The 25,014-nt window shown below is 40.3% G+C and overlaps 1 protein-coding gene across 3 annotated transcripts in view; it reads right to left on the bottom strand.

The window, feature by feature from the left end:
* SNX29 (sorting nexin 29) overlaps nt 1–25,014 on the bottom strand; it is a 353,067-nt gene that overhangs the window by 174,411 nt on the left and 153,642 nt on the right. For all 3 annotated transcript variants that reach the window (XM_072120679.1, XM_072120678.1, XM_072120680.1), the window contains 3 exons: nt 11,786–11,902; nt 4,748–4,803; nt 1,123–1,204 (listed from right to left, as the gene is read on the bottom strand). In XM_072120679.1, coding sequence (XP_071976780.1) covers nt 1,123–1,204; nt 4,748–4,803; nt 11,786–11,902 — 255 coding nt within the window. The remainder of the gene's footprint in view (nt 1–1,122; nt 1,205–4,747; nt 4,804–11,785; nt 11,903–25,014) is intronic.

Here is a 25,014-nt window from a genome sequence, read left to right as displayed (position 1 = left end):
TAAAGTAGACAAATGGGAAATGTTATTCTGCAAGTTATTTAGGTGGTAAATCTATCTGCCTGAAAACGCGGTGATTTTGAATTTCGAAAATGGCAAATTTTTCTAAAAATTCATCATTTTTTCCCTTTTTTTGTAAATAAACGCAAAACTTATCAGCCAAAATTTACCACTAAAATGAAGTACAACATGTGGGGAAAAAACAATCTCAGAATCGCTTTGATAAGTAACAGCGTTCAAAAGTTATTACCACAGGAAGAGACACTGGTCAAATTTCAAAAAAAAGTTGCGAGCCTTAACCTGCAAACAGGCTGCGTCCTTAAGGGGTTAAATGCTTTTCTACTGTTGACAATTACTTTTAATAGCAATCGGATTTATTGCAAAGCGATGAATCAAAATTAGAGCAGAAGTAGAGTACAACTGAGTGGAGTAGAGAGAGAGGAGCCTCTTCAGGAAGAAGTTACAGGTCTGTGAGAGCCAGAAATCTGGCTTGTTTGTAGATGACTAAAAACTTATTTTCAACCACGGTTTGCAAAAATATTCTTTAAAAATCAGGGAATGTGATTTTTCTGAATTTGTTTTCACAAATCCTCTCTCATAGTTCAGGTCTACCTATGATGTCAGTTACAGGCCTCTCTCATCTTTCTTAAGTGGGAGAACTTGCACAACTGGTGGCTGACTAAATACTTGTTTCCCCATTGTACTAACAATATGGCCAGGGTAAGGATTCTAAAATTCTTAAATCAAGAGGTGGATTTCCTGTAAGAATGATGTCAGAGGCTTGTTTCTATCTAGGCATTGCGTCATAACAGCAGAAGGGGACTCCGGTTAGCACAAAAACGCATTGCCATGAAGGGGTTAAATAATTCTGCAACTGAGTAATTCATTAGTTGTGACATTTTGCATAAAATTTGGAGAACTCATGCAGAATATTAGCTACACAGAGCTACCGTATTTGCAAAAATGCTGAAAATGTGTACATTTTGCTAATATATCTATTGACCAATGTGAGTATTTTTTTGGCAACTATAAACGAAAATATAACTTTGGAAAAAATTTAGTGTGTATTCTAGACTTAGTCCTTCGTTGCCGATGACCTTATACAGAAAACCTAGCACATCTTACCTGATAGACATGAAAGGCGTGGGTAGATTTACCCCGTAGGAAAACAGAGGGTATCCAAACATTTACAAGGGCACGGTGTGATCTGTAACAGAGACAAAGAGGTAAAGCTCACTGACATTTACAGAAATAGAAGAGGAGTCAACCTGATATCTTGTCTACTAGAACAAATAAGAATGACACGATAATACACAGGAAATATTATGCAGATAGGAGGCAATTGAGAGTCACGAGGGAGAGTGGGAGGCCTTGACAGCTCCAGACAAGCCAGAACGTGATAACAAGCCCTTCCTGTGTCACTTAATGAGACTAGTGAATGACAAGTGGCCTCTTCTCCTGTGAAGTGCTCCTTTCTCAGCTAAATTGAGTTTTCACACTAGAAAACAACTTTATCTTTGATAATCAAGTGAAAAAGCTATGAAGCACAATTTGGTAATGAGGGGCGGTCTACTCGCCCCATTTCCTGCACTAGTAACACTCATGGATGTGCAAGTACCAGGTGGAGGTAAGTGGAAATCTCAGCTGACAATTATAATGCCGCACATTTCCCACAAGACTTCACTTGTGGAGAGCTCATAAATGCCATAGACAAGCAACAGCTCAGCCGGACGTGAACCGTGTCCTTCAACATTATTAGGATTCCTCTGCACGCGTGACTGAGGTTTAGATGCGTTTGTGAATGTTCGTGTCTACAACTCCACAATACAATTGGACAGCAAAACACATCTTTGCATAGTTTAAATATTTACTCTTTACCTGATTGAGAGGGGTCTTTAAAAGGGAAACTGTCATCAAGAACAGGCACAATAAACTTTACCCCCAAATGTGCAGAGATGTCCCAGCTTAAATGTGCCTCCTTCTACCAGTAAAATAATTCTCCAAACCTTTTCCCCCATATTGTCAGCTCGAGTGAAGAGACACTGAGCTGTCAGTCAAAAAAAAGAGGCAGGGTTAACTGGCAGCCTGGGAGGAAACTTGACTCTTCTCTTCAGAAGTTGACTCACATCTACTCATTAGTACCAAAATGGCTATAATTAAGGTACAGTGCCTCAGTGGCAGATAATTGTACCCTTTACCTGCAAATATTATTGGTGTGAAGGGTACATTTTTTTCCCCCTTTGTTGTGCAAAATTCCTTGACAAAGATGTTTATGGGGTCAGGAACTGTTATTTTAAAGTAGAGAACAATGGTGCATATCTTTAGAATTGATACGATCAGACATGATTGTAGCCTCTACTCCTTTAGAATCTAATTATGTAAACTAAAGAGCTCAAAACTGGTACCTTTTAGAAATAAATGAATCATCCAAGATTCCATTTGTAGGAAGTTTGCCTAATTTGTCAAAAGATTTGGTTCAGATCTGAATTGAATCACTTTGAACTGATGTTGCTCCAGTTGTCAGAAGCAAATAAGTTAGAGCCTTCAAACTTCAAACAAGAGCAGGATTTATTAACAGATGCATAAATCTTACAAACCAAAAAGTTATGTTGCTCAGTTAAATTTTAATACATTTTAAACATAAAAGTGTGGGTCAATTATTATTCATCCCCTCAAACCACCAAAATTCTGTTTGGTTCCCCTAAAGCAGTGATGGCAAACCTTTTAGACGCCGAGTGCCCAAACTACATCCAAAACCCACATATTTTTTGCAAAGTACCGATGCGACAATTTAAACAGTAACTTATTACTCCCTGCTCTGTCACATGTTTAAATTGTATAGGCACCTGAAGACACCAATACAGTAGAAAGAAGGAGAAGAAGTTTGGATTATCATTGTAGCTTGCTTCCAGGGTCCTGGGCTGCCTGGAACTGAAAGAGGCCTTGAGTCCTGTCTGGCGAACTCTGCGCTGGGGTGATTGCCCAGGTGCCCATAGAGAGGGCTCTGAGTGCCACTTCTGGCACCCGTGCCATAGGTTCGCCACCACTGCCCTAAAGTATTAAGAAGTAGTTCAGGCACAAAGAACAATGAGCTTCACATGTTTGGATTAATTATCTGTTTTTCCAGCCCTTTCTGACTATTTAAGACCCTCTCCAAACTTGTGAACAGCACTTCTACATGGTCAACATGGGAAAGACAAAGGCGCATTCCAAAGCCATTAGAGACAAGATCGTGGAGGGTCACAAGGCTGGCAAGGGGTACAAAACCCTTTCCAAGGAGTTGGGCCTACCTCTCTCCACTGTTGGGAGCATCATCTGGAAGTGGAAGGCTTATGGAACTACTGTTAGCCTTCCACGGCCTGGACAGCCTTTGAAAGTTTCCTCCCGTCATTTCATCTTCCAACAAGACAACGACCCAAAGCACACAGCCAAGAAAACCAAGGCCTGGTTCAAGAGGGAAAAAATCAAGGTGTTGCAATGGCCTAGTCAGTCTCCTGACCTTAACCCAATTGAAAACTTGTGGAAAGAGCTCAAGATTAAAGTCCACATGAGACACCCAAAGAACCTAGATAACTTGGAGAAGATCTGCATGGAGGAGTGGGCCAAGATAACTCCAGAGACCTGTGCCAGCCTGATCAGGTCTTATGAAAGACGATTATTAGCTGTAATTGCAAACAAGGGTTATTCCACAAAATATTAAACCTAGGGGTTGAATAATAATTGACCCAAACTTTTATGTTTAAAATGTAATAAAATATAACTAAGCAACATAACTTTTTGGTTTGTAAGATTTATGCATCTGTTAATAAATCCTGCTCTTGTTTGAAGTTTGAAGGCTCTAACTTATTTGATTCTTATCAAACCTTATATATACATACCCCTCGAGTCCTCGAAATCACTTATTTTTCATAAAAAGCTCTCTTCCCATTTTGTAAAATTTTTTTGCAAATCTTTTCATTTTCCCTCCCTAACCCTTCATTAAGTTCTGCGTTGAATGACTATTAGATAACAGCATTGGATATCTGTCCTTTTTGAAAGTTTCGTCCAAAGTGAATTCGAAAAGATTGTGATGCCTGAAGTGCCCGAAAATCTATTGAAAAATCAATGAACAGATTCAGTAAATTCATACGGTTACATGGACAGCGGATCTTTTGCTGTGACAAAGGACTGTTATTGCTGTGTCAAAGGACTCATATTGAGTGCTGTGTTCCCAAAAGCTTTTGCATGGACCTGAAAGGAAGCAGTTATGATGTCACAGTCCCTGTGCAGAGAGGGGTTGGGAAATGTAGCATACAAGAATGCTGCGATCTGCAACTTTTCTGCCTATCTGGTTATACAGATCAATAATTACAGTAACCTATTGGGCTGTCACCATTAGATCTCTTTGACCAGTGATCTATCTGCTATTAATAAAAAAACAAAATTATAAAAAAAAATTGAATTATTCATAAATAAATGTAAGCCCACCTTGTCCTATAAAGAGTTAAAGTCAGAAAAGCACTGTGCTAAAGCCATGATATATGTAATTTTTTCTTAAAATTATATGAATATTTTAATTTGTATGCAAGACATAGCTTGTCTTAGCCATTCTGTATCCTCTCTTTTCTCGTGGAGCCATACCCCCTTAATATGTTCATGTCACATCTATAATGGCAGATATGTTTTATACTTGATTTACGAGCTTATTCTCTGGAAAGTAAGGAAAGAGCAGAGTTTTGCGGGCGTCACAGGTGAAAGTTCTTAAACTTACATTTCAAAATCTGACAAACTCTGGTCTTCAGATGTTTGACTCAAGTCTCCAGGGACCTAAAATGACAAAATAAAAGGAATACATTAGGATGTAGCCCATAAAAAAGTTATCTTTTGTTAAACAAATGCAACAGCATTTCTTGGATGTGCTATTCTACAGATGTGTCAGATCTTGTCGGTCTTCGTGGATGGACACTTCCAAATATATCTCCCATAAGACAGCTTTTGCAAATGAGGTGATATTGCAGTATTTTGCCACAAAATGTCTTATTTTATGTAAGTTTATCAAGTTCATCCACATTGTCTGTTACTTGCGGCCTGTCACTTTCTTACCATGTAACAATATTGTGCTGAATTAGTTTCATTAGAAATTCAACCCCCCTGGGGTGTTATCTAGGGAATATTGAAACTCAGCAGTGTATTTATTAACTTTCCTGCTTCTCGGCTGCTCCAAGGCCAAAATAATCCAGCTGGTCTGGTCTGAGGGACCTAACAGCAATGACTTTATATTATGAAAAAAGTGTAGTGTGACCGGAGCTCAACATGTCTGTATTCTTTCTTCCTTATTTCCTCATAAACATAGACGTTCTGGTCATACACATAGACGTTCTGGTCATACACATAGACGTTCTGGCCATACACATAGACGTTCTGGTCATACACATAGACGTTCTGGTCATACACATAGACGTTCTGGTCATACACATAGACGTTCTGGTCATACACATAGACGTTCTGGCCATACACATAGACGTTCTGGCCATACACATAGACGTTCTGGCCATACACATAGACGTTCTGGTCATACACATAGACGTTCTGGCCATACACATAGACGTTCTGGTCATACACATAGACGTTCTGGTCATACACATAGACGTTCTGGCCATACACATAGACGTTCTGGCCATACACATAGACGTTCTGGTCATACACATAGACGTTCTGGTCATACACATAGACGTTCTGGCCATACACATAGACGTTCTGGCCATACACATAGACGTTCTGGCCATACACATAGACGTTCTGGCCATACACATAGACGTTCTGGTCATACACATAGACGTTCTGGTCATACACATAGACGTTCTGGTCATACACATAGACGTTCTGGCCATACACATAGACGTTCTGGCCATACACATAGACGTTCTGGCCATACACATAGACGTTCTGGTCATACACATAGACGTGCTTCCTGAATAGGTATTTTTTTTCCATGGGTCACTAAGGCACTGACTGTAATTTTGTCATTGTAATTTGTTGTGTGAGCTACGATCCCACAATTGCTACTGGTGTCCGTTACTCTGTCTGGTCAAGAAAAAGAATAACAGGCAACTAATACTGCTCATTCGCATATTTGTACACTATAATTGACCGTAAATGTATAATCAACCATAAATGTCCTTACTCCAAAATAATTTAAGGGGTTGGACACGCTTTTATATAAATTACCCATGTGCCTTTACCGCCTTAAGAACAATCCCTGAACGTTCATCAATGTATTCATCATCCCTGACACTTAATTTAGTGCTGTCTTTAAACTCTTTGTGGCTCTTTTTTACATTTCTGTGCACTGATAAATAGGAGGGTCCTACAGCAGGAGATTATGACTCATTCTGTTCTTCTCCTCCCCTCTGTCTGTTACGGAGACAGACTGTGAGAAAAAAAAGACACACTGGAGGCTGCCATGAGGAAGGGGTGAGAAACATAAGGTTCTGTGTATATGCAGAGGGCAGCATGGCGAGAACAGGAAAGGCTAAAGCTCTCAAAAGAGGCAAACACACAGGTACATATACATACAGAGACATGTCTAATGGAGCTTAACTGGAACTCAATTTCAATTTATATGTAGAAATTCATTGATTGGACTTACATATTACTCAGGCTAGAGAAATGCATTAAAAACACAATACTATTCAGAAATTCAAAGCTACTTCGTCCCCATTGACTTCTTTGTGATTTTTGGTCATGGACTTGGATTTATGATTTATTTACTTTCATCAATGTTAATGTTATATTTAGTGCACTTTTTGGCACTGTCATATCTATGAAGTTTGGATCTTTTTATGTTGCTTTATTGTATTGCATCTTCATGCTGGAATTCTGGTCTCTTGCTATAATGTGCACCTGCTGTATATATTATTTGATAAAAAAAAAGTCAATCCAAACCTTTTCGACAAATATTGGAATAGTAGTAGCTGTTGAAAGTAGAAGCAATGAAAGGCGGCTGACAACTTTACAAAACAACATCTCAACGCTCCTGCTATGAACCTCTCATAAGAAATCCATAAACTCATTCTCTTTATGAATTCCAAAGGCACAATTTGTCGAAATTCTACCCTCACCTCAAGCCGGCATCGCTGCTGCTCGCTCTCATTTTCTCCGCTGTGAAACGACTGCACATTAAAAAACGTAAAAGTGCTATGTGTTTGTCTCAGAGACGCACTAAAAACGGCAGTCTACCCATGAGGATGACAGATAACGCTCTTACCGAAGGAGTAAGCAAGCAATAACTGTGCTCTGCTAGGGAATCGATGGCAAAAAATCTCAACTAACTATCACATGCTACCAATCTACTCAGATTTATTTGTAATCTGCCGAGAACACATTCAACTTTAATGGCTCAAATTGCTGAATATTTAAATGCTGCATAACACATCGGGCACGGAAAGTGAGGTTGGAACATAAAAAGACTTGAGTTACCGTAGAATATGCAAAGTATGGCTCAGCTTGATACACTATTCACATTACAGGTTATACAGGGACATCTTACCTGTATCTAATCATATGGCTGCGTTGTATTATATAACATACACAAAGAGTACAAGGAAAGTGGAGGACCAATATAAAACTTAGCTTTTAATGCAAAATATCCTTAAAAATATTAAATACAAAAATAGATGTGTCAGTTACCAGTGTTCGTGAGGATGATGCCGTATAATGGGTGTAGGCACCGATGATGCAGAGTGGCACTCACAATTTTCTGGGTATATGTGGTTCTGCAGAGGTTATCCCATTGCGGGATGCCGAATGTCATGCAGAAAAGATACCGTCTGTGATAATGTATCGATGCTTAAAGAAGATGTGTGGTGCGGAAACTCCGAGAGAATGAGACAATGGTAAGAAGGGGTGGGGGTGGGGCACTCCAGGGTGTAGAGTGCGGGGTACCCTAGAAGACCCTAGTATTAAAGATGAGTGGTCCCTGTCCAACCCTTCGAACCTCGCCACGGAGCCGCAGCCCTAGATGGCTGCCGCCCCGTCTGGAGCCTATCCCTACCAACGGCCCTCTGACCCTAATACAGGGGAGGGGGGAGGAGGGGGGGAAGGAGGTGTCCAGAAAAGAGTCTCTTGTGATGCAACAAGTACCTGACCTATCTAGAGGGGAAAGATAGATGTGTCCTCTATTGTGAAAATGGTGGGTATTAATGGCTCCATTATGCCTCATGTGTTCCACTGACATCTTGGGCACCACGCCGGACGCTAAGCGCAGCATCTGGCGTTTCTAAGTCCAGGCACCTATGGTCCATGCCAACCATTCTTTGGAACGGACCCTCTTGATCCGGCCACTGCCCTAATTTATCTCAAGATTATTTAACACCATTTTGCTGTCTTCAGCCGAGACATCTATATAGGCTTTTGAAGCAGGTTATTCTGGTCTCCTTTTGCCCCTGATGAGCCCAATTGAAGAGGCGAAACATGACATGTAGGGTTCTCAAGACCAGATGTGACCCTGCAGCTACACATTTTTTACCTGCCTATTGCCATTAATACCCACCATTTTCACAATAGAGGACACATCTATCTTTCCCCTCTAGATAGGTCGGGTACTTGTTGCATCACAAGAGACTCTTTTCTGGACACCTCCTTCCCCCCCTCCTCCCCCCTCCCCTGTATTAGGGTCAGAGGGCCGTTGGTAGGGATAGGCTCCAGACGGGGCGGCAGCCATCTAGGGCTGCGGCTCCGTGGCGAGGTTCGAAGGGTTGGACAGGGACCACTCATCTTTAATACTAGGGTCTTATAGGGTACCCCGCACTCTACACCCTGGAGTGCCCCACCCCCACCCCTTCTTACCATTGTCTCATTCTCTCGGAGTTTCCGCACCACACATCTTCTTTAAGCATCGATACATTATCACAGACGGTATCTTTTCTGCATGACATTCGGCATCCCGCAATGGGATAACCTCTGCAGAACCACATATACCCAGAAAATTGTGAGTGCCACTCTGCATCATCGGTGCCTACACCCATTATACGGCATCATCCTCACGAACACTGGTAACTGACACATCTATTTTTGTATTTAATATTTTTAAGGATATTTTGCATTAAAAGCTAAGTTTTATATTGGTCCTCCACTTTCCTTGTACTCTTTGTTATACCTACCAAGTGGGGTTTAGGAGGGGGTATACACCACCCTCCTTTTCGTATGTATTTTCTATATAACATACACAGAAGCATTGTATAATATCTATTAAAGGGGCTCTATTATAAAATATTATAGCTCATTCATTATAATATAAATATTTGCTATTGAAGCCATAAAGGGGTATTTCCTTGAAGACAAGTTTCTTAAATATACTTCTTCTTAAAAATAACACATTCTTTAATTCATGGTTATTAACAAATATACAGCATTTCAGATATAATTCAGTAATCCTTCGGTTTACAACTTTGGTTGTCCCCAAATACGATCAATCTTTTGGCTATGGTCGGATTCTTCTCATGAATAGCTTCTCTTATCTGCATACTGCAGTGCTCTCTGCCCCTGCCCCCTTCCTGCATTACAAGATCAGCTCAGACACAAGCACTTCCTATCAGCAAACAGAAGTGTGCACAGACCTACTCTACAAGCTACAGACAGATAAGGTCTTTATCTGGAAAGGAGCAGGACTGACAGTGTGTGTTATAGGTGAGTTAGCAGAGCTGAGAGTGTCATTGTGTTTTATATACATCTCATGGATCTCATCATCTCTCATCTCTAATCTGGCTCAGCTCTCTTTTTCTATGTGTCAGATACTAGTGAATGTTCAAAAGCTAAAAGTGTAAAGAAAACCCATACCCTGAATCTGAGCACAGTGTCCGGCACACAGCATTTCATAATCCCACACGCTGGGATTTTACAACGACCATCACTGAGTTATATGAGCTAAAACAGCAATAAAACTGAGTAAAATTGTAAAAGTAAGGGTTAAAAATGCTCATGTAAACATCACTAGGGGATTAAATTTGAGTACTTTTTTTTATAGGCAAACTCCTTTAACCCCTGATGTGATAGAAATATTGTGAAAGTTCTGGGTCGCTACAATGTCAACAGACTGAGACTTGTGTGTAGTCTGTATTGTCAAGTGGTCTCCACTTACAATAAAACATTTATAAGGGTAAAGGTCATGTGACGGGATGTTCGAGCACAGAAAAGTTGCTCCATTAATGTTACCATGGCAACCTCAAAGCAACGGTGGTGTAAACAATATTAACATTACTACAACCATTAAAGGAGAAAAGAAAAGCAAGAGGGTTGCTCTATTGATGACCTCTCAATAGAGATCCCACCACGTACAGAGAGTCTAACAGAATTGGCTTTTAAGAGGTTATCTAGGATGACATCTACTATTGTCCAACAAAGACGACATAAAATTTAAGGAGCCATTACAACTAGAAGTTAAAACCCCTGCTGTCTTAAAACATATCATTAACCCCCACCTCCCCAGCCTGGTGATGACGAACCCAAGACATACAGCCAATTAAAGCACCAAGTAAATCATGACTTTCAGGGATCATCAAAGACGATTCATTATTTACCCTGCCTTTAACATGTTCCATAGCTTTATTGTACAGTTCTCTACCTTTGTGGAGAGAATCCCTATGTTTTTCACTTATAATGTCACATACAGTATACATATGACATTACATTAATGCCTGTGCATGTAAAATCTAGGCATCAAAACCCTTAGGGGCTCAAACATTACTGATCTGGGAACTTTCTTTTCTGATTCTAGCTGTCAACCCAGAAGTAGAGTTATTAATCACAGACGGTGGTGACGGCGTGGGCATTACCACCCACTCCCATATTGCCCTGTGGGGTTTATATTCAGCAAGAATTTCATTGCTACATATCTGTATGGCTGAATTATTCTGCATGTGTGATTTTAAAGTTACGGCCACAATCTTCTACATATTGATTCTGTAGGCTCAATTTTCTACCAACGTTTGCAAATTTTTACTGATGTCTTCCCACTTAGCCGGACCTCCCACATTCTGACAAATTTATCAAAGTTTGCAGCAAATTGGATTTAAATGATGGCTTAGAAAGTACAGATTTTTATTCTCTTTAAAGGAAATATACCATCAAAATCAAGAATGATAAAAGCAGGGACACTCACTCATAGATCCAGGCACCGTGACTTGGAACTTCCGCCCTCCTTCTGCCTGCCGTAATCTCCCATGGGGGGAGGGGCGGGCTCTTGCATAAAGTAACAGCCTATAAAGCTACAGAATGGAGGGGCTCTGGTAACCCCTCCATCAGAGCCCTTCTGGCTCATTAGCATAATTTTACAAGTTAATTTTAGAAGGAAGGAGACTACGGATAACTAATATAAGTAGATTACCTAAGTCATGGTACCTGAATCTATGACTAAGTGTCCATGATTTTGATGGTCTATTTCCCTTATAAGGGTTGTTCCAAGTTCAATTGATATCATCTATTTGCAGAACAAGGTGTAGATAGCTGTGCTTCACTTATTCTGGGAGCGGTAGGGTCATGCTGGACCTAAGCCATTCATCAATTACAGGAATGGGACACCCATTGTCCTGACTGATGGGAGTCCCACTGGTCCTCTTTTCCGTGATAATAATGTAAACCGATTTCATGAAATAGAAAGAAAACACTTGAGTATGGGTCATGCCTAGTCTGGATGAAATTCCATTTTCACATATTTTTTCCCACTAAGTTTCAGAATGTATATTATTTTTATTGCTACTCTTCCAATTATTCTTCCATTGTGGAAAATCATTAGACAATAAAAAATGCTTACCGGTCCTCTGAGATCAATAAGTTCTTGCCTCATTTGTGACACAAGCGCTTCCTTCGCGATGAGAGTACGGTGAAGTTTTTCATTGAATTCAATCAACTCTCCGTGCATTTCAGCAACCTAGAAAGTGGGGAAGACAGCGTTAGACTTATTAATCTTCAGACAGATGTGAAAACCCCCCATTATAATGGCGCATGAATAATACACATAAAAGAGCCACTATCCTGCTCGGCTTTGTGCAGACAAACTATCATAATAATCGCTGCAAGTCAGACCAATTTCTGCCAGCACATTGACTATGCGGCGATTGTGAGGAATGTGTTTGCTTGTTTTCAATGAGCTTTTAAGTGACAACCGTTTCTTGAAATGAACATCACTTCCGAAAGTGGAGATCAATTACAGGAAGCGATATTGCGGCTTTGAAACATTAGTGTGTTTATATCAAAGAGCGCTGCGCTGACAGATTTCAGCACAAATCACTTTTAATGAATTTGTCTTTGTTGTGGTATGCGAGGAAATCCACTTCTACATTCTACTTGGTAAGATACTTTCTTAAGCATTACGGCTCGGGAGGGCAAAACATCGGAATTTTAATTAAAAATGGAGTAATATTCCACGGACACACTCAGACTGTACACAATGCAAAAACAGCATCACTTCCGTCTTTGGTCCTAGTCTGTGACTGCTGTTCTGTTTATCTAAACTAAGAAATAGCCATCAATCTGGGTAACATTGTAACATTCTGAACTCAACACCAACATTTTTATTATATTAGACTTTTTTTTTTCCCATTCAAAAACAGAACAGAAAATAACAATTTAGTTCATACTTCAGACTGTTTAGCAAAAGACCTGAGGCAGTCCTATAGTCCAAACTGGTGATGTAAAATCCCAAAACTATATTTTTCAGACCACAGGAAGCTTCTTACTATAAGACACACCCCAGATTTAGTCATAAAAAAATAGAAACATATATTTGACACCAATTAAAAATTCCCTGCTGGTCTCTCGCACACACACACAACACTGCTACATCAAACCATTCACTTACACAGCTTTGCTAAATCCATCCATCTATTCAAACACACACAAAGCTCTGTTATATACACTAATTCATACACACACCTTTGCTACATCTATCCACCCACATAGCACTGCTATATCCATCTATCCACCCACATAGCACTGCTATATCCATCTATCCACCCACATAGCACTGCTATATCCATCTATACACCCACATAGCACTGCTATATCCATCTATCCACCCACATAGCACTGCTATATCCATCTATCCACCCACATAGCACTGCTATATCCATCTATCCACCCACATAGCACTGCTATATCCATCTATCCACCCACATAGCACTGCTATATCCATCTATCCACCCACATAGCACTGCTATATCCATCTATCCACCCACATAGCACTGCTATATCCATCTATCCACCCACACACACACACCTTAGCTACATCCATCCATTCACACACTGTTCTGCTATATCCACACATATCGCAGCAACATCGATCCATTCACACACAGCTCTGCTATATCCACTCATTTATAGACACACAAATATCTTTGCTACATCTATCCACACACTTAGCTCTGCTATATCCATTCACACACACAGCTCTGTTCTATCCACTCATTCACACACATCTTTGCTACATCCATCCACACACATAGGTTTTACTACATCCATCTATTCACACACCACTCTCATACCTAGTTGCAGGAGCAGTTAAAAGAAATCTTATCATCCCATCCCCTGGCTCTATCCCAATCGGCAGGCAAGGGTTCCAGGACCTTAAGGTTATGAAGAATCTTATCAGTCAAAATCTTCTGACATCGGTCTCGATCCTGCAGTAATATTCATGTCGGAATTGGCCAAGTGAGATCAGGTGAAACAATTTGTCAGTGCTTCACCCAATCTCCAGAACAGTGGTAAGGGGGGTCTGTGAGTGCTGGATCCTTCTGACCTTGGACTATACAACGCGTATACTTTTTAGCAAGATTTTCAGTTACTGGAAAGTATCTTATAGTCCAAAAAAATGCAACACTTTTTTAAAGATTTTTTTCTAATCTATAAATAGAATAAGTGACCGAGGGGGATCAGACACAAAAAACACACAATGTATCAGGAAGAACAGCCCAGATTTCTGTGTATTGGTAACTGGAACTTCACTTCCTTTTATATGAAAGGGAGTTGAATGTTCAGTGACCTCAGGTTTTCCACGAACTGTAGTTTACAACAGGTTTTTTTACAAACTGTTTTTGACAACAGGTTCTGACTCTAATGTAACTAAAAGCCATTGGATAAGGTAATTTCTGGTGTTGTGGAATGTTTTACATTGTAACATTATTAACTAAACCAGATAAGATTATAGGAATGCATCAAAACCAGAGAAATCCCCACAGGATAGTCAGTATATAAAAGTAATACGCTGAAAACGCTCAATCAAAAAATGTTGACCTTTTTTTTTTTTCATTAAAGAGATTAAAGTAAATTTGAACAAACCTGGGATTTTATTGGCCAGTACAACTTCTAGGCAGGAAGCCCAACATCTCTAATGAGATATAAATGTTGGTCAACATTGGAAACTATATGCGTTTCTCTTACGGGGAATACATAAAGCTGAGGTCACCATTGTTCCTAGAGCTAGTTATCTTCTAGTAAACAAGAATAATTAATTGAAAAAAAAAAATCAATATATGAACAGCCTTAATCCTTCACTTTAGCAATAGAAGCAGAGTGTCAGCGTAATGGGGGCAATTACCATCATTTATTTAAAAAAACAATGTCGCGTTGTAAAAAGCAACACAAAGAAGCTTTTTGGTCCGAACTTAAACTCTGTTGACATCTTCCCAAATCTAAGATAATGAGAATATTACAGTATTCCTGTGCGGTAAAGTGGCTTTTGGCCCCCCTGTACACTAGTGTCAGGATGATATCTCAACCCATAGTCCCCTTATAGATATACCTATGGTGGTTTATACTCTGCAAGTGTCCTATGACTCTAAGGTAGGAACTCTGCAAACACCATGTATGTGTACCACGATCCAGTGATCCAATTTGTTTATAGGGGTTGTCCTAATTTTCCATAGAATAGGGAATAACATGCTGGTCAGTGAGAGTAAGACTGCTAGGACCCCCACCGATCACAAGAACTGGACCTCCAAAAATCCAGACAATGGGGGCCCCTTCTCACTAATGGGTAGATTTGGCTATTTCCATCTCTCCAATTCAATTAAATAAGCTCCATTCAATTGTATGGAAGTGGCGAAAATAACCAAATCCCCAGCACTCCCATAAATAGTGAATGGGAGTGCTGGTGTGCTTCACAATATCTGACCCTGCACACTGAATACGGATACAAACCCCTGACCAAAATTGTGTCATGTGATCTAGAAGGGAACCTATCAGCAGATATGAACCTGCTTGATATGCAGCAGACTCCACCATGTGGAGTTAATGGCTTTAATAGTTTGAAGTCACTGTCCCGAAAATTGACTTTAAAGTGATGTAGAAAATCTATCGTTTACCTATGTCTACAAAGAAACATGCAGGCTGATCAGATGAATGCTTGAGGCCTATTAATGGAAGAAGGCACACAATTGTGACCCCATCTTCATCAATCCACTGGTCTTTTGTGTAACTTTTCTTTGAATGACGACCCATCAAATGCTTTCATCTACAGAAATAAAAACCTTTACAACCCTCTGGATCTCACCCTATCTGTAGATACACCATTCACTTCAATTCATCTTCTCAATTCATTACATATCAATTGTTGCCTTGCCATTGTATTATATTTTATCATATATTCTTTTTAGTTATTTCAGTCTCTGATTACATGTGTGATAAAGGCTTTTTTATTTTACATTGATGTCTTTTTTGTATACTTTATTCAAATACAACAATATGTTTCCTTTGTTAAGTTCACCCTTTACTTATACTGTCCCTGTAGTGTACCTTTAACAATACCCTTTAAAAGATTATATTGCTTCTATTGTTAATTTACTATTAATTGGCACCACTAAAGCCCAGCAGACAAAATGACAAAACTACTGGTTTGCATATATTTCTCCATCATAAGACATAAAGATGGATTACTAACAAGATTTCTTCTGATCATCAACAAAAATTACGTACACACAAATGCACATGAAAAAAATCATGGATTTATTGCGTGCATTCAACAACAATGACAACTCTGTTTTCAGGAAACAGTTAATGTAAACCATTCTTTGACGCAATCAACTTTTAGAAGACAAGAGACATGAACCCAGAAAATGCTATAACAGTAATGCAATGCATCTGCATGTTCATCAATCCAGCGTAAAACAGGGCCATCTCTACTCATCCTAGAAGCGGTGGTCCTAAAGCCGTGATGGACAATCTGACATGAATTTAAGGTTATATCAGCACATTGAACAAAAGAATAAAAGGGTAGCTGTCATTACCTGTCCAGCAAACGCGCAACCACAACCAGGCTTGGCGCTAGCTGTCAGACTAGGTAAGTGGTGGTGAACTCACCCTGCGACGTCCCTGCCGGCTAAGGCCCTGCTTAAAGCATATAAACCGCCCTGACAAGGGTGAACCCACTATCACGAACCTAACTGACGGTCCCTGAGCGACCCTACAAGATGACAGGGAAGACTCACTTTGTCTGGCAGCTGCTGGATGGTGGAGCGGACAGGTAACCAGAATACAGGTATAGACCAGTGTTCACACTGGTACATAGAACCGACACAAGACTGAGACAGGAAGAGGGAAAACAACAGATATAGACAGACAAGCGGAGTCAAACAAACAAGGTCAAAAACAAAATGGCGGCAAATGTACAGAATCGTATAGCAAATAGAATGGTCGGTAGGCAAAGCAGAAGTCAATACACAGAAGAACTGCAATGGCAAGAGCACTAGATACACACACTGAATAACCAGCACCTAATGAAGGGATTGGGCAGAATATAAGGCAGTAATGGACATTACCTCCAGCACTGACTGGCTCAGCTGCCCATCACTCAAACCGCAGCTGCAGACAAAACGAGTACAAAGACACACCCAGCTTTCCCGGGATCAGAAATGGAGCTGTCAATCACAGGCACTGGGTGTGGTTTTCCTGCAAGAAGCCTAAAACCTGATCCTATCAGAAGAATTTGTGACAGTAGCAGTCCATGACCTCATATCAGAGAGACTTTTGGATCGTTCTAGAAGACAAGGACCCAAAGCTCACAAATAAATCAATAGCACAAGTCAAAAGATGTGGTTCACACTTTAAAGGAAACCTACCATCACGAATCTACCAATCAAGGTAGATCCTACGGCAGAATCATCTAATGAATAGCATCCAAGCCATTTTTAGGGCTAATCCTTCAGTACCCGCTAACTTTTAAAATCTTTTATGACCCATGCAAATTTGTGAAATAAGCTACTGGGTCGTGGAGTAGAAGGAGCTGAAGCTACATGGCACGGCTACTCCACGCCCCAGTAGCCTCTTGCGATCCTCCTACTATGACCTCTTCATCGCGCTCTGCATAGATTATCTATGCAGAGCTGGCGGCTGCGTAGACTCGGGTTAAAAGGTAGATCAGTGATGGTAGGTTTCCTTTAGCCCTATTGAAATAATATACCATGAATAAGCCTAAGGAACGGGCTAAAGCTTTTCAACATTGCGTAGAACTTATATGGAGGTGGAGCGGATTGCTAGTAGAGATTGAACTAAAAGTTAATAAATTCAAGGGTTCACTTACTTTTCTCCTTGTATTATCGATGCCTATTCAAGCTGCTCAAAACAAAGAAAAATATGAACTACGTAACTGTTCTGTGTTATCAGCTTAGACAGCTTAGAATATTCACGTTCTTGTGTAGAACAATGGTGGTTTCATTACCATCAGTACCAGGGTTCTATATTTTTTGTACACGGTATCTGTCCTCCCCTTACTACATTACACGCAGATGGATGTAAACATCTCTGAACAGCTGTGTATGTGAAAACCCTGTTGGTCCCAGATTATGTTATCATTTTAGCAGCACATGATAGACTGAATAGCTTAGGACACAGGGCCACACGGTTCTGAGAATAGAACTCTTTAGGACAGAGCAATTTCTCAGAGACAATTAAGTGACATTAAAATCGTTTGAGACAATGGGGAGGCACAGTACCAAGTTTTCCTGCCGACTGCATGCAGAGCATATGTGCAAGACGACTTGTTATCTGAAGGGAACTCTTGGTAATGGATTTTAAAGAATGGTAGGAAACTTCAATCACATAAAAAAGGCCAATATACAGTATAATGAAAATATTAAGATCCATAACAGCTCGTTATGAAGGTAACTTCAGCACTGCAACCATGACATAGACAATGGCTGTAACCATGTAAAAATTCCAGAAAAAAAAAACAGATTAGTACATTAAATCTCCAAAAGTATAAAGTTACTTTCTAAAAGTACTGATTTGAACCTCTCTCCGTTTTGCATTACATATGTGCATAATTTTGTACTATTTTAGTAATTGGAAAATGAGAGCAAAAATGTTGTTCTCTGTGAAAAAGAATTGGCCCTGTTCCATATGTCCTTTGTTACATTATTTGTCATTTTGAATGGCTTCGAACCAAAAATAAAAATTTAGATATAAGTTTTTTAGGGAAAATAATTTTTTCTAATTCTGTCTTATATGTTTAGATTATATGGTTAGATAAACTGCAGAGATAAAGAGAAAAGGGGAGAAGTGAGATAATAATGCAGTCTATTTTTCCCATTTGGTGTACAGGTGGTCCCCTACTTAAGAACACTCGACTTACATACGACTCCTAGTTACAAACGGACCCCTGGATATTGGTAATTTATTGTACTTTAGCCTTAGGCTACAATGATCAGCTATAACAGTTATCACAGGCGTCTGTAATGAAGCTTTAGTGTTAATCCTGATTCTTACATTCCAACATTTTTAAAATCCAATTGTCACAGAGACCAAAAAAGCTCTGGCTGGGGTTACAATGATAAAATATACAGTTCCGACTTACATACAAATTCAACTTAAGAACAAACCTACAGACCCTATCTTCTATGTAACCCGGGGACTGCCTGTACCCTTTTCACACAAGCATTTCAGAGTGTGATCAGGTTTTGGTCAGAGAAAAACTGACATTTTCCTTCAGGGTACGGTGACATGTAACGTAGTGCTGAGTTTACAAGCGCAACCCTAGCGCAGGGAGCCGTGCCTCGACCCGTTCTCATTAGTGTACCCAGTCAAACGCATCCATTTGATTACCGATCGCGTGCGTTTCACTACAAATGCGTTCAGGCCGAGGCAAGACCACATTGCGCTACTGTTCCACTTGTAAACGCAGCACAAGCGCTATGTGTGACTGTACCCTTAGGGTTTTTCAGTTTTTTATGCACGCTTTTGATCATTTTTACTAAATTTTTCACTTGTGAAAAAAGACCGATAACTCTTCTATGTTTTCTAAGGCAATGGATCAGTGAAAAATTCACTTTTGCACTCGCATGTACCTGAGAGGGCAATGTGTTTTTGATGCGTCCCCATAGACCTGAACAGGATGTTTTTCATGACTTGCGAAAGTAGAGCAGGTGGAGAGTTTCACATGCGTTAAAAAGAAAAAAAACCTGTGTGTGCACACATCAAAAAAAACTTGCAGAACTCGTGCTTGACAAACACATGTGTGAAAGGGCCCTTATTCTTAGAGAGGGAAGGAGGTACAGCAAACAACCAACCAACTAGCTATAGCGCTACTCACATCATATATCCAAAAGAGCCTGCCCACTAGCAGCTGCAGGGCAGGCCCATTCACAATTGGCTAGCAATCACTCAACAAATGTACTTGTTGTCATTGGACTGTGAAATGGATGCGTCGCTAAGGGTAGTGGTGCAAATGCAATCATCATGGGTCTACCATTGAAATCTCAAATGAATTAAATGAACTATACTATACAGTAACTAGATGGTCAATTAAAACCTAGACTAAAATGAGTTTTCCAAGAATATGGAGCAGGGGTAAGGAACAGATGCCTACCCTACTCTGGTATCTTCAGTTTCCAGTACTGCGTCCAACTGGAATTTCCTTGGGGGTGGTCACAGGATCTGCTTCATGCAATGAATGGCTCCATGGACTGTGGGACAACACAATTACCAGAAAAATGGACACATGACCTGTGTCAGAGGAGGCGACGCGTGTCAGAGGAGGCCAGTACATCCAGTCTGACGCAGAGCTAGAAATGGAATTACCAGAAGGATGCAGAATCTGAAAGCTTGAGCAGGGTAAATGTTTTTTCTTAGCCCTTTGTTCCAGCGTCCTGTGGGTTTTCTTAATAGAAATCCCCTTTTAATTCTAACCTATGCATGACATTTGTAGCTCTGTAACAGCAAACAACACTATAAATATATTTCAAGGAATTACTTGACAGATTATTAAAAAACATAAAAAAAAAAAATAATAATGGACCACGTCAAAGCAGAGGGGGGTAAAAAAAAGGGGTGTTTGGGTTAAGATTATAAAGTAAGATACTGTACTGTTGAATGACAAAATGAATAAAGAGGTCTCCTTATAGTACACCGCCTCCTGATATATTACAGACTGTAAAAACCGAAAACTTTGCAGACGATAAATTTTACTTTGATGAAAAGTTCTCTCTGAGGGGCTGAAGTCATTCTTCTCTATTTGGAAAGGTACACGACCAATCTTGACCAGTGAAGCCTGGTCTGTCTGAGATGACAGACATAAATGTTCTATATCTAGCATTTAATCATGGCTGACGTGACGACATTTTATTTAGAAGCGACTGTACCCCAGACAGTTTGCACGCTGTAAAAAAAAGAACATCAGACACACTGACTTTATTAATGTTCCGAGATACTAATCTGTAGGTTTAGAATAGAACCGGCAACGCGCTGAAGAATATTACTTCACAAAACTTGTTATTGGTTCATAAGTTTGGTCTCCGGATACAAACATGACCTAGAAGAGTGTACTTTATAAATATAGCCTTGGAAGAATGGAGGCCAGATATCTGATACGTCTTGTATCCTCTTTTTTTTTTGTACTAACCAAATTAAAAAAATAAAGAAAATGTTCTGAACTTAGAAAAAAAAATTACTGTAAGGCAGTTTTCGATATTCTTTTTTCTTGGTGGCACATACTTTCTTACATAAGGTAATAAAATCTTATTTTTGCTGTCAAAAACCTCTAACCTTGACAGAAACCTGAATTGGATTGAGGCCGGTCAGGAGTTATTGTTGTCTAATTGGAAAAAGAGTTGTCATAGCTTCAGGATGAACAGAGACCATGAACTTAGTGAGAAGTGAGCCATTAATACTTTTATATGTATCTGTATACTGTAAATTCAATAGAACTATATAATAATATATACTCACACATATACAATATAACCCTAAACAGATAAGGGGGAATTTAACAAGCCTTGTCAGCAAGTTATTTGGCGGACACGGCATGTAGAAAGCCCCATTACCAACATTTTGGCCTTAGCTTAGGGATGACAGATGGATGTGCATGGCCATCAGAAAAAGAGGTAGAGACTACATCTGGTCATTTGGTTGAGGTGTTTTTAATTCACGTTGATCTTAGTCACTTTTTGTGACCATATGGAATGGTAAGAATTCGGTTGTAACGATCTGGGTCTGGTTTTGGAGTCCAAGTGTTGCAGGCAGGTAGTGTAGTCAGGAGGAAGTCTGGGGTCATAGCACAGAAGATCAGCGTCAGTATTGAAGAAGCAGGCAGGTATTGTAGTCAGGAGGAAGCCGGGGGTCGTAGCACAGAAGATCAGCATCAGTTTTGAGGAAGCGGCAGGTATTGTAGTCAGGAGGAAGCCGGTGGTCGTAGCACAGAAGATCAGCATCAGTTTTGAGGAAGCGGCAGGTATTGTAGTCAGGAGGAAGCCGGTGGTCGTAGCACAGAAGATCAGCATCAGTTTTGAGGAAGCGGCAGGTATTGTAGTCAGGAGGAAGCCGGTGGTCGTAGCACAGAAGATCAGCATCAGTTATGAGGAAGCGGCAGGTATTGTAGTCAGGAGGAAGCCGGTGGTCGTTGCACAATAGAGAAGTCAAATTGCAGGAGGGAAGGAGACAACTAGACTACAGGCTGGAAGCACAATAATCTTGCAAAGGAGTATAAGTAAGGCTGGGTTTAAATAGGAAGTCCAATCAAGGAAGGGGTGGAGCAAAGCCAGGGAAACCGGAACTAGGAACTGGAAGAACTAGGCCAAGTATCAGCACTGGAGCTGTCCAGAGCGTTGCATAGCTCAGTTGGTAAAGCCTCAGCGTGGTTCAAGTCCTGACATCGGTACATGTTCATCCGCTGCAGTATTGCATGGCCTCAAACGTCCCTGTGGTGTGGTGCTTGTGGGGTCCCTAGATCCAGAGCCATGGGTGCTTAGCCTATGGATCTTGGCCAGTAATGGTGTTGTGGTTAGGCGGGGTAGATGCCATGTGATGCTTCATCCACATACAGAGCATATTGGGCTTAAAGGAAACCTGTCTTCAGTGAGGTAATTTTTAGATTCCAATAAGCTATGCCATGCCTTTATCAGCATTCCGAAAAATAGCACTACTGTATAAAACTTAATTTTACATTACCTGGCTCCATGCCAGCAGTGTGTGGCAAGTCCCAGGGAAAGAGTGGTGCACCAATAGCCTGTGTCTCAGTCTCATTACTGCCTACCCCTATTCCCTTTTCTCCAACTCTCCTCTGCGCACTCCCCCTGCTTACATCAGCTGACCACCGCAAGGGATTGAGGGGAAAGATAGCAGGCATCAACAAGACAGACATGCGCTGTTGGAGCTGCCCTGCCCTGTCATCATGTAAAAATGACTTGCCTGATGACAGACTCCATTAAGAAAATTGATCAATTTAGCTTTAGTAGATTGTGTGGTTCTGCTGTTCCAATCTTTTTTTCAAAATTTGGAATAATTCCCTACAATTGTGTAGCTTGTCAATGTCAACACAATATAAATTTTGCACAGGAATTTAGCTTGAGAGTAACATCAAATGCATATGGGATACATAGATGTGTTGCATATTTCACCGTGATTTTCCGCTTTTGCATTTCTAAGAATGAAATGTGCAATTAAAATCTGCTAAATAAATTCTGAGTTCTGTACCAGAGGTCAGTAAGACCTATAAGATGTGATAGGAATGTATTAAATTACGGACATTTCTTTGTGCAATTTCTGAGCCAGTAGGGATGTTGCTCTACACTTCTAGTTTCAAAGTTTATTTTTTTTTAATAAAAACTGAGGATGATCTTTTCATTTCGGGCATTTGGATACAGTGCTGGTAGCTGGCTAAGTTGTATTTTTTTTACTTTCTGACTAAAACATGCAACTAGGGCACAGTATGGTTTGTGAACAGAATAATATACAAGGTCTGCACTAAGTCGGAAAATTCAACAGTGTTCAAACAGAAGATAACCACAGTCTGATATAGGCATACACTGTGGACAGACAACAGAAGTACTATCCAACTTCCATTCACAGACCCCATCAGGAATCTTTCTAACTATTGTAATAGTGTATAATTATTTATTGTGTACCAGAATGCTGACCCCATAGCAACCAATTAAAATTAGCATTTGCCTTTCTGGCACATTTTAGAAAAATTACATCTTACGGTTTCTATTGGCCTAAAAAAAAGTTTATGAGGGTCTAGGTAACTCAATTTAATAAGTTCCATGTTTTTTGCCCCTATGAACAATAGGGATTTACCATGACCTCTGAGCTGACGGGTGCTATAGAACTGCCATTATCATGTCCTCCATGGCTTGAATCTGCTCTTTTCTCTGCCTTAACGCTTTCATTAATAAAGCATGTCCTTCTGATCTCCCATCTAGACTACTGCAACATCTGTTTTCCCTCTACATGTCTTTTATCGTCCTGGTTCCAAGTTTTGCTATTCCCAATCCTTGGACCCTATCTATCCGGAGAATGTACTGACGAAGCTCACAGGAATTGGAGTCCAGTTCTCACTAAATTAAGCGGCAGGTCAAACATGTGTCCTGCCGCTCCACACGTAGTACTGTACTGCGTTTGCCTATTCATGCCAAAGTAATCCAAGTAAAAATATTAGCAACATCATTCTAAGTAGTCCAGAACCTATCGTCTTCTACCTTATCCCTTGTGGACTACAAGTTCTCACAGACATTTTCCACTTTCCCTCTGTACTATCGAGTCACTTACTTGCTTTATGTTCATTATACTGTGCATTATGTACATAAATGTATTTAGTAGGATTGGACCGGTAAGGCTCTGCTCTCAATACTGCAAAGGTTCTGTTCCTAAAGATGGAAAAACAAGGGTGGAGCCCCTACATCACCAGCCTGTTCTCGTGAACCAAAACCTGGCTATGTCAGTCCTGGGAATTTGCAAATCTATTGGAGATGAGTTTAGAGGCTCTAGTCACATCTACATTTCCCTGTTGAAGCTGAATATGGTATACCATGCTATACTGAACATGCACCCAGAAATAATGCATTAACAAAGTGATGGCTAAAATCTGCCATTTTCAATCCTGTTCCACATTTTTGTTTGTAAAGATTCATATTCTATCCTAAATTATCATCAACCTGCAAAAAGCTTAAGAAAACCACCTGGAAATGTCACATCGGTCAGTATCAGCCCTACTAAAGATATACCCCCATAATGTATATGTTTTGTTTTCATCCCAATCCATACATGTAGTCAGAGCAGACCTAGGCATTGTATGGCCCATGGCCACATCTGGCCCTCTAACCCTTTTGACCATCTTTGATCGTTGAAAAATTTGAGCTTCCCTGCCTGATCTGGCCTTTGCCCCTGAACAATGACCAGCTGAAGCATTGCTAGTTTGGTGCTCAATGCCCATGATAGCTGCTGGCTGCTTAATGGCTTTGGAGTCCTCCTGGTCCAGTTTTGGTCTGCTTGTGCTGCATGCGCTGATGTGCTGGGTTGACGCCTCGCTGTGCCTAGATGTAGCAGAAAGACTGCTTCTGGTGACGATGGGCTGACTTGATCCCTGCTGCTTTGCTGCTCGTATGGAATATGGCTAATATTGTTAACATCACGGAAGCTGAAGGCGGCGAGTTAGATCTGAGTTGGGCAAAACTAAGTTAAAGGGGTATTCCCATTTCAGCAAGTAATTACCCGTATATTCCGGCGTATAACACGACTTTTGAAGACAGAAAAATCTTCTGCCTTCTCTGGGGTCGTCTT

The sequence above is a fragment of the Engystomops pustulosus genome, chromosome 8 (assembly GCF_040894005.1).
Source record: "Engystomops pustulosus chromosome 8, aEngPut4.maternal, whole genome shotgun sequence".
In the NCBI taxonomy this organism is placed as follows: Eukaryota; Metazoa; Chordata; class Amphibia; order Anura; family Leptodactylidae; genus Engystomops; species Engystomops pustulosus.
Note: the sequence above shows the minus strand (reverse complement) of the source record. Positions and strands in the feature narration are given on the sequence as shown.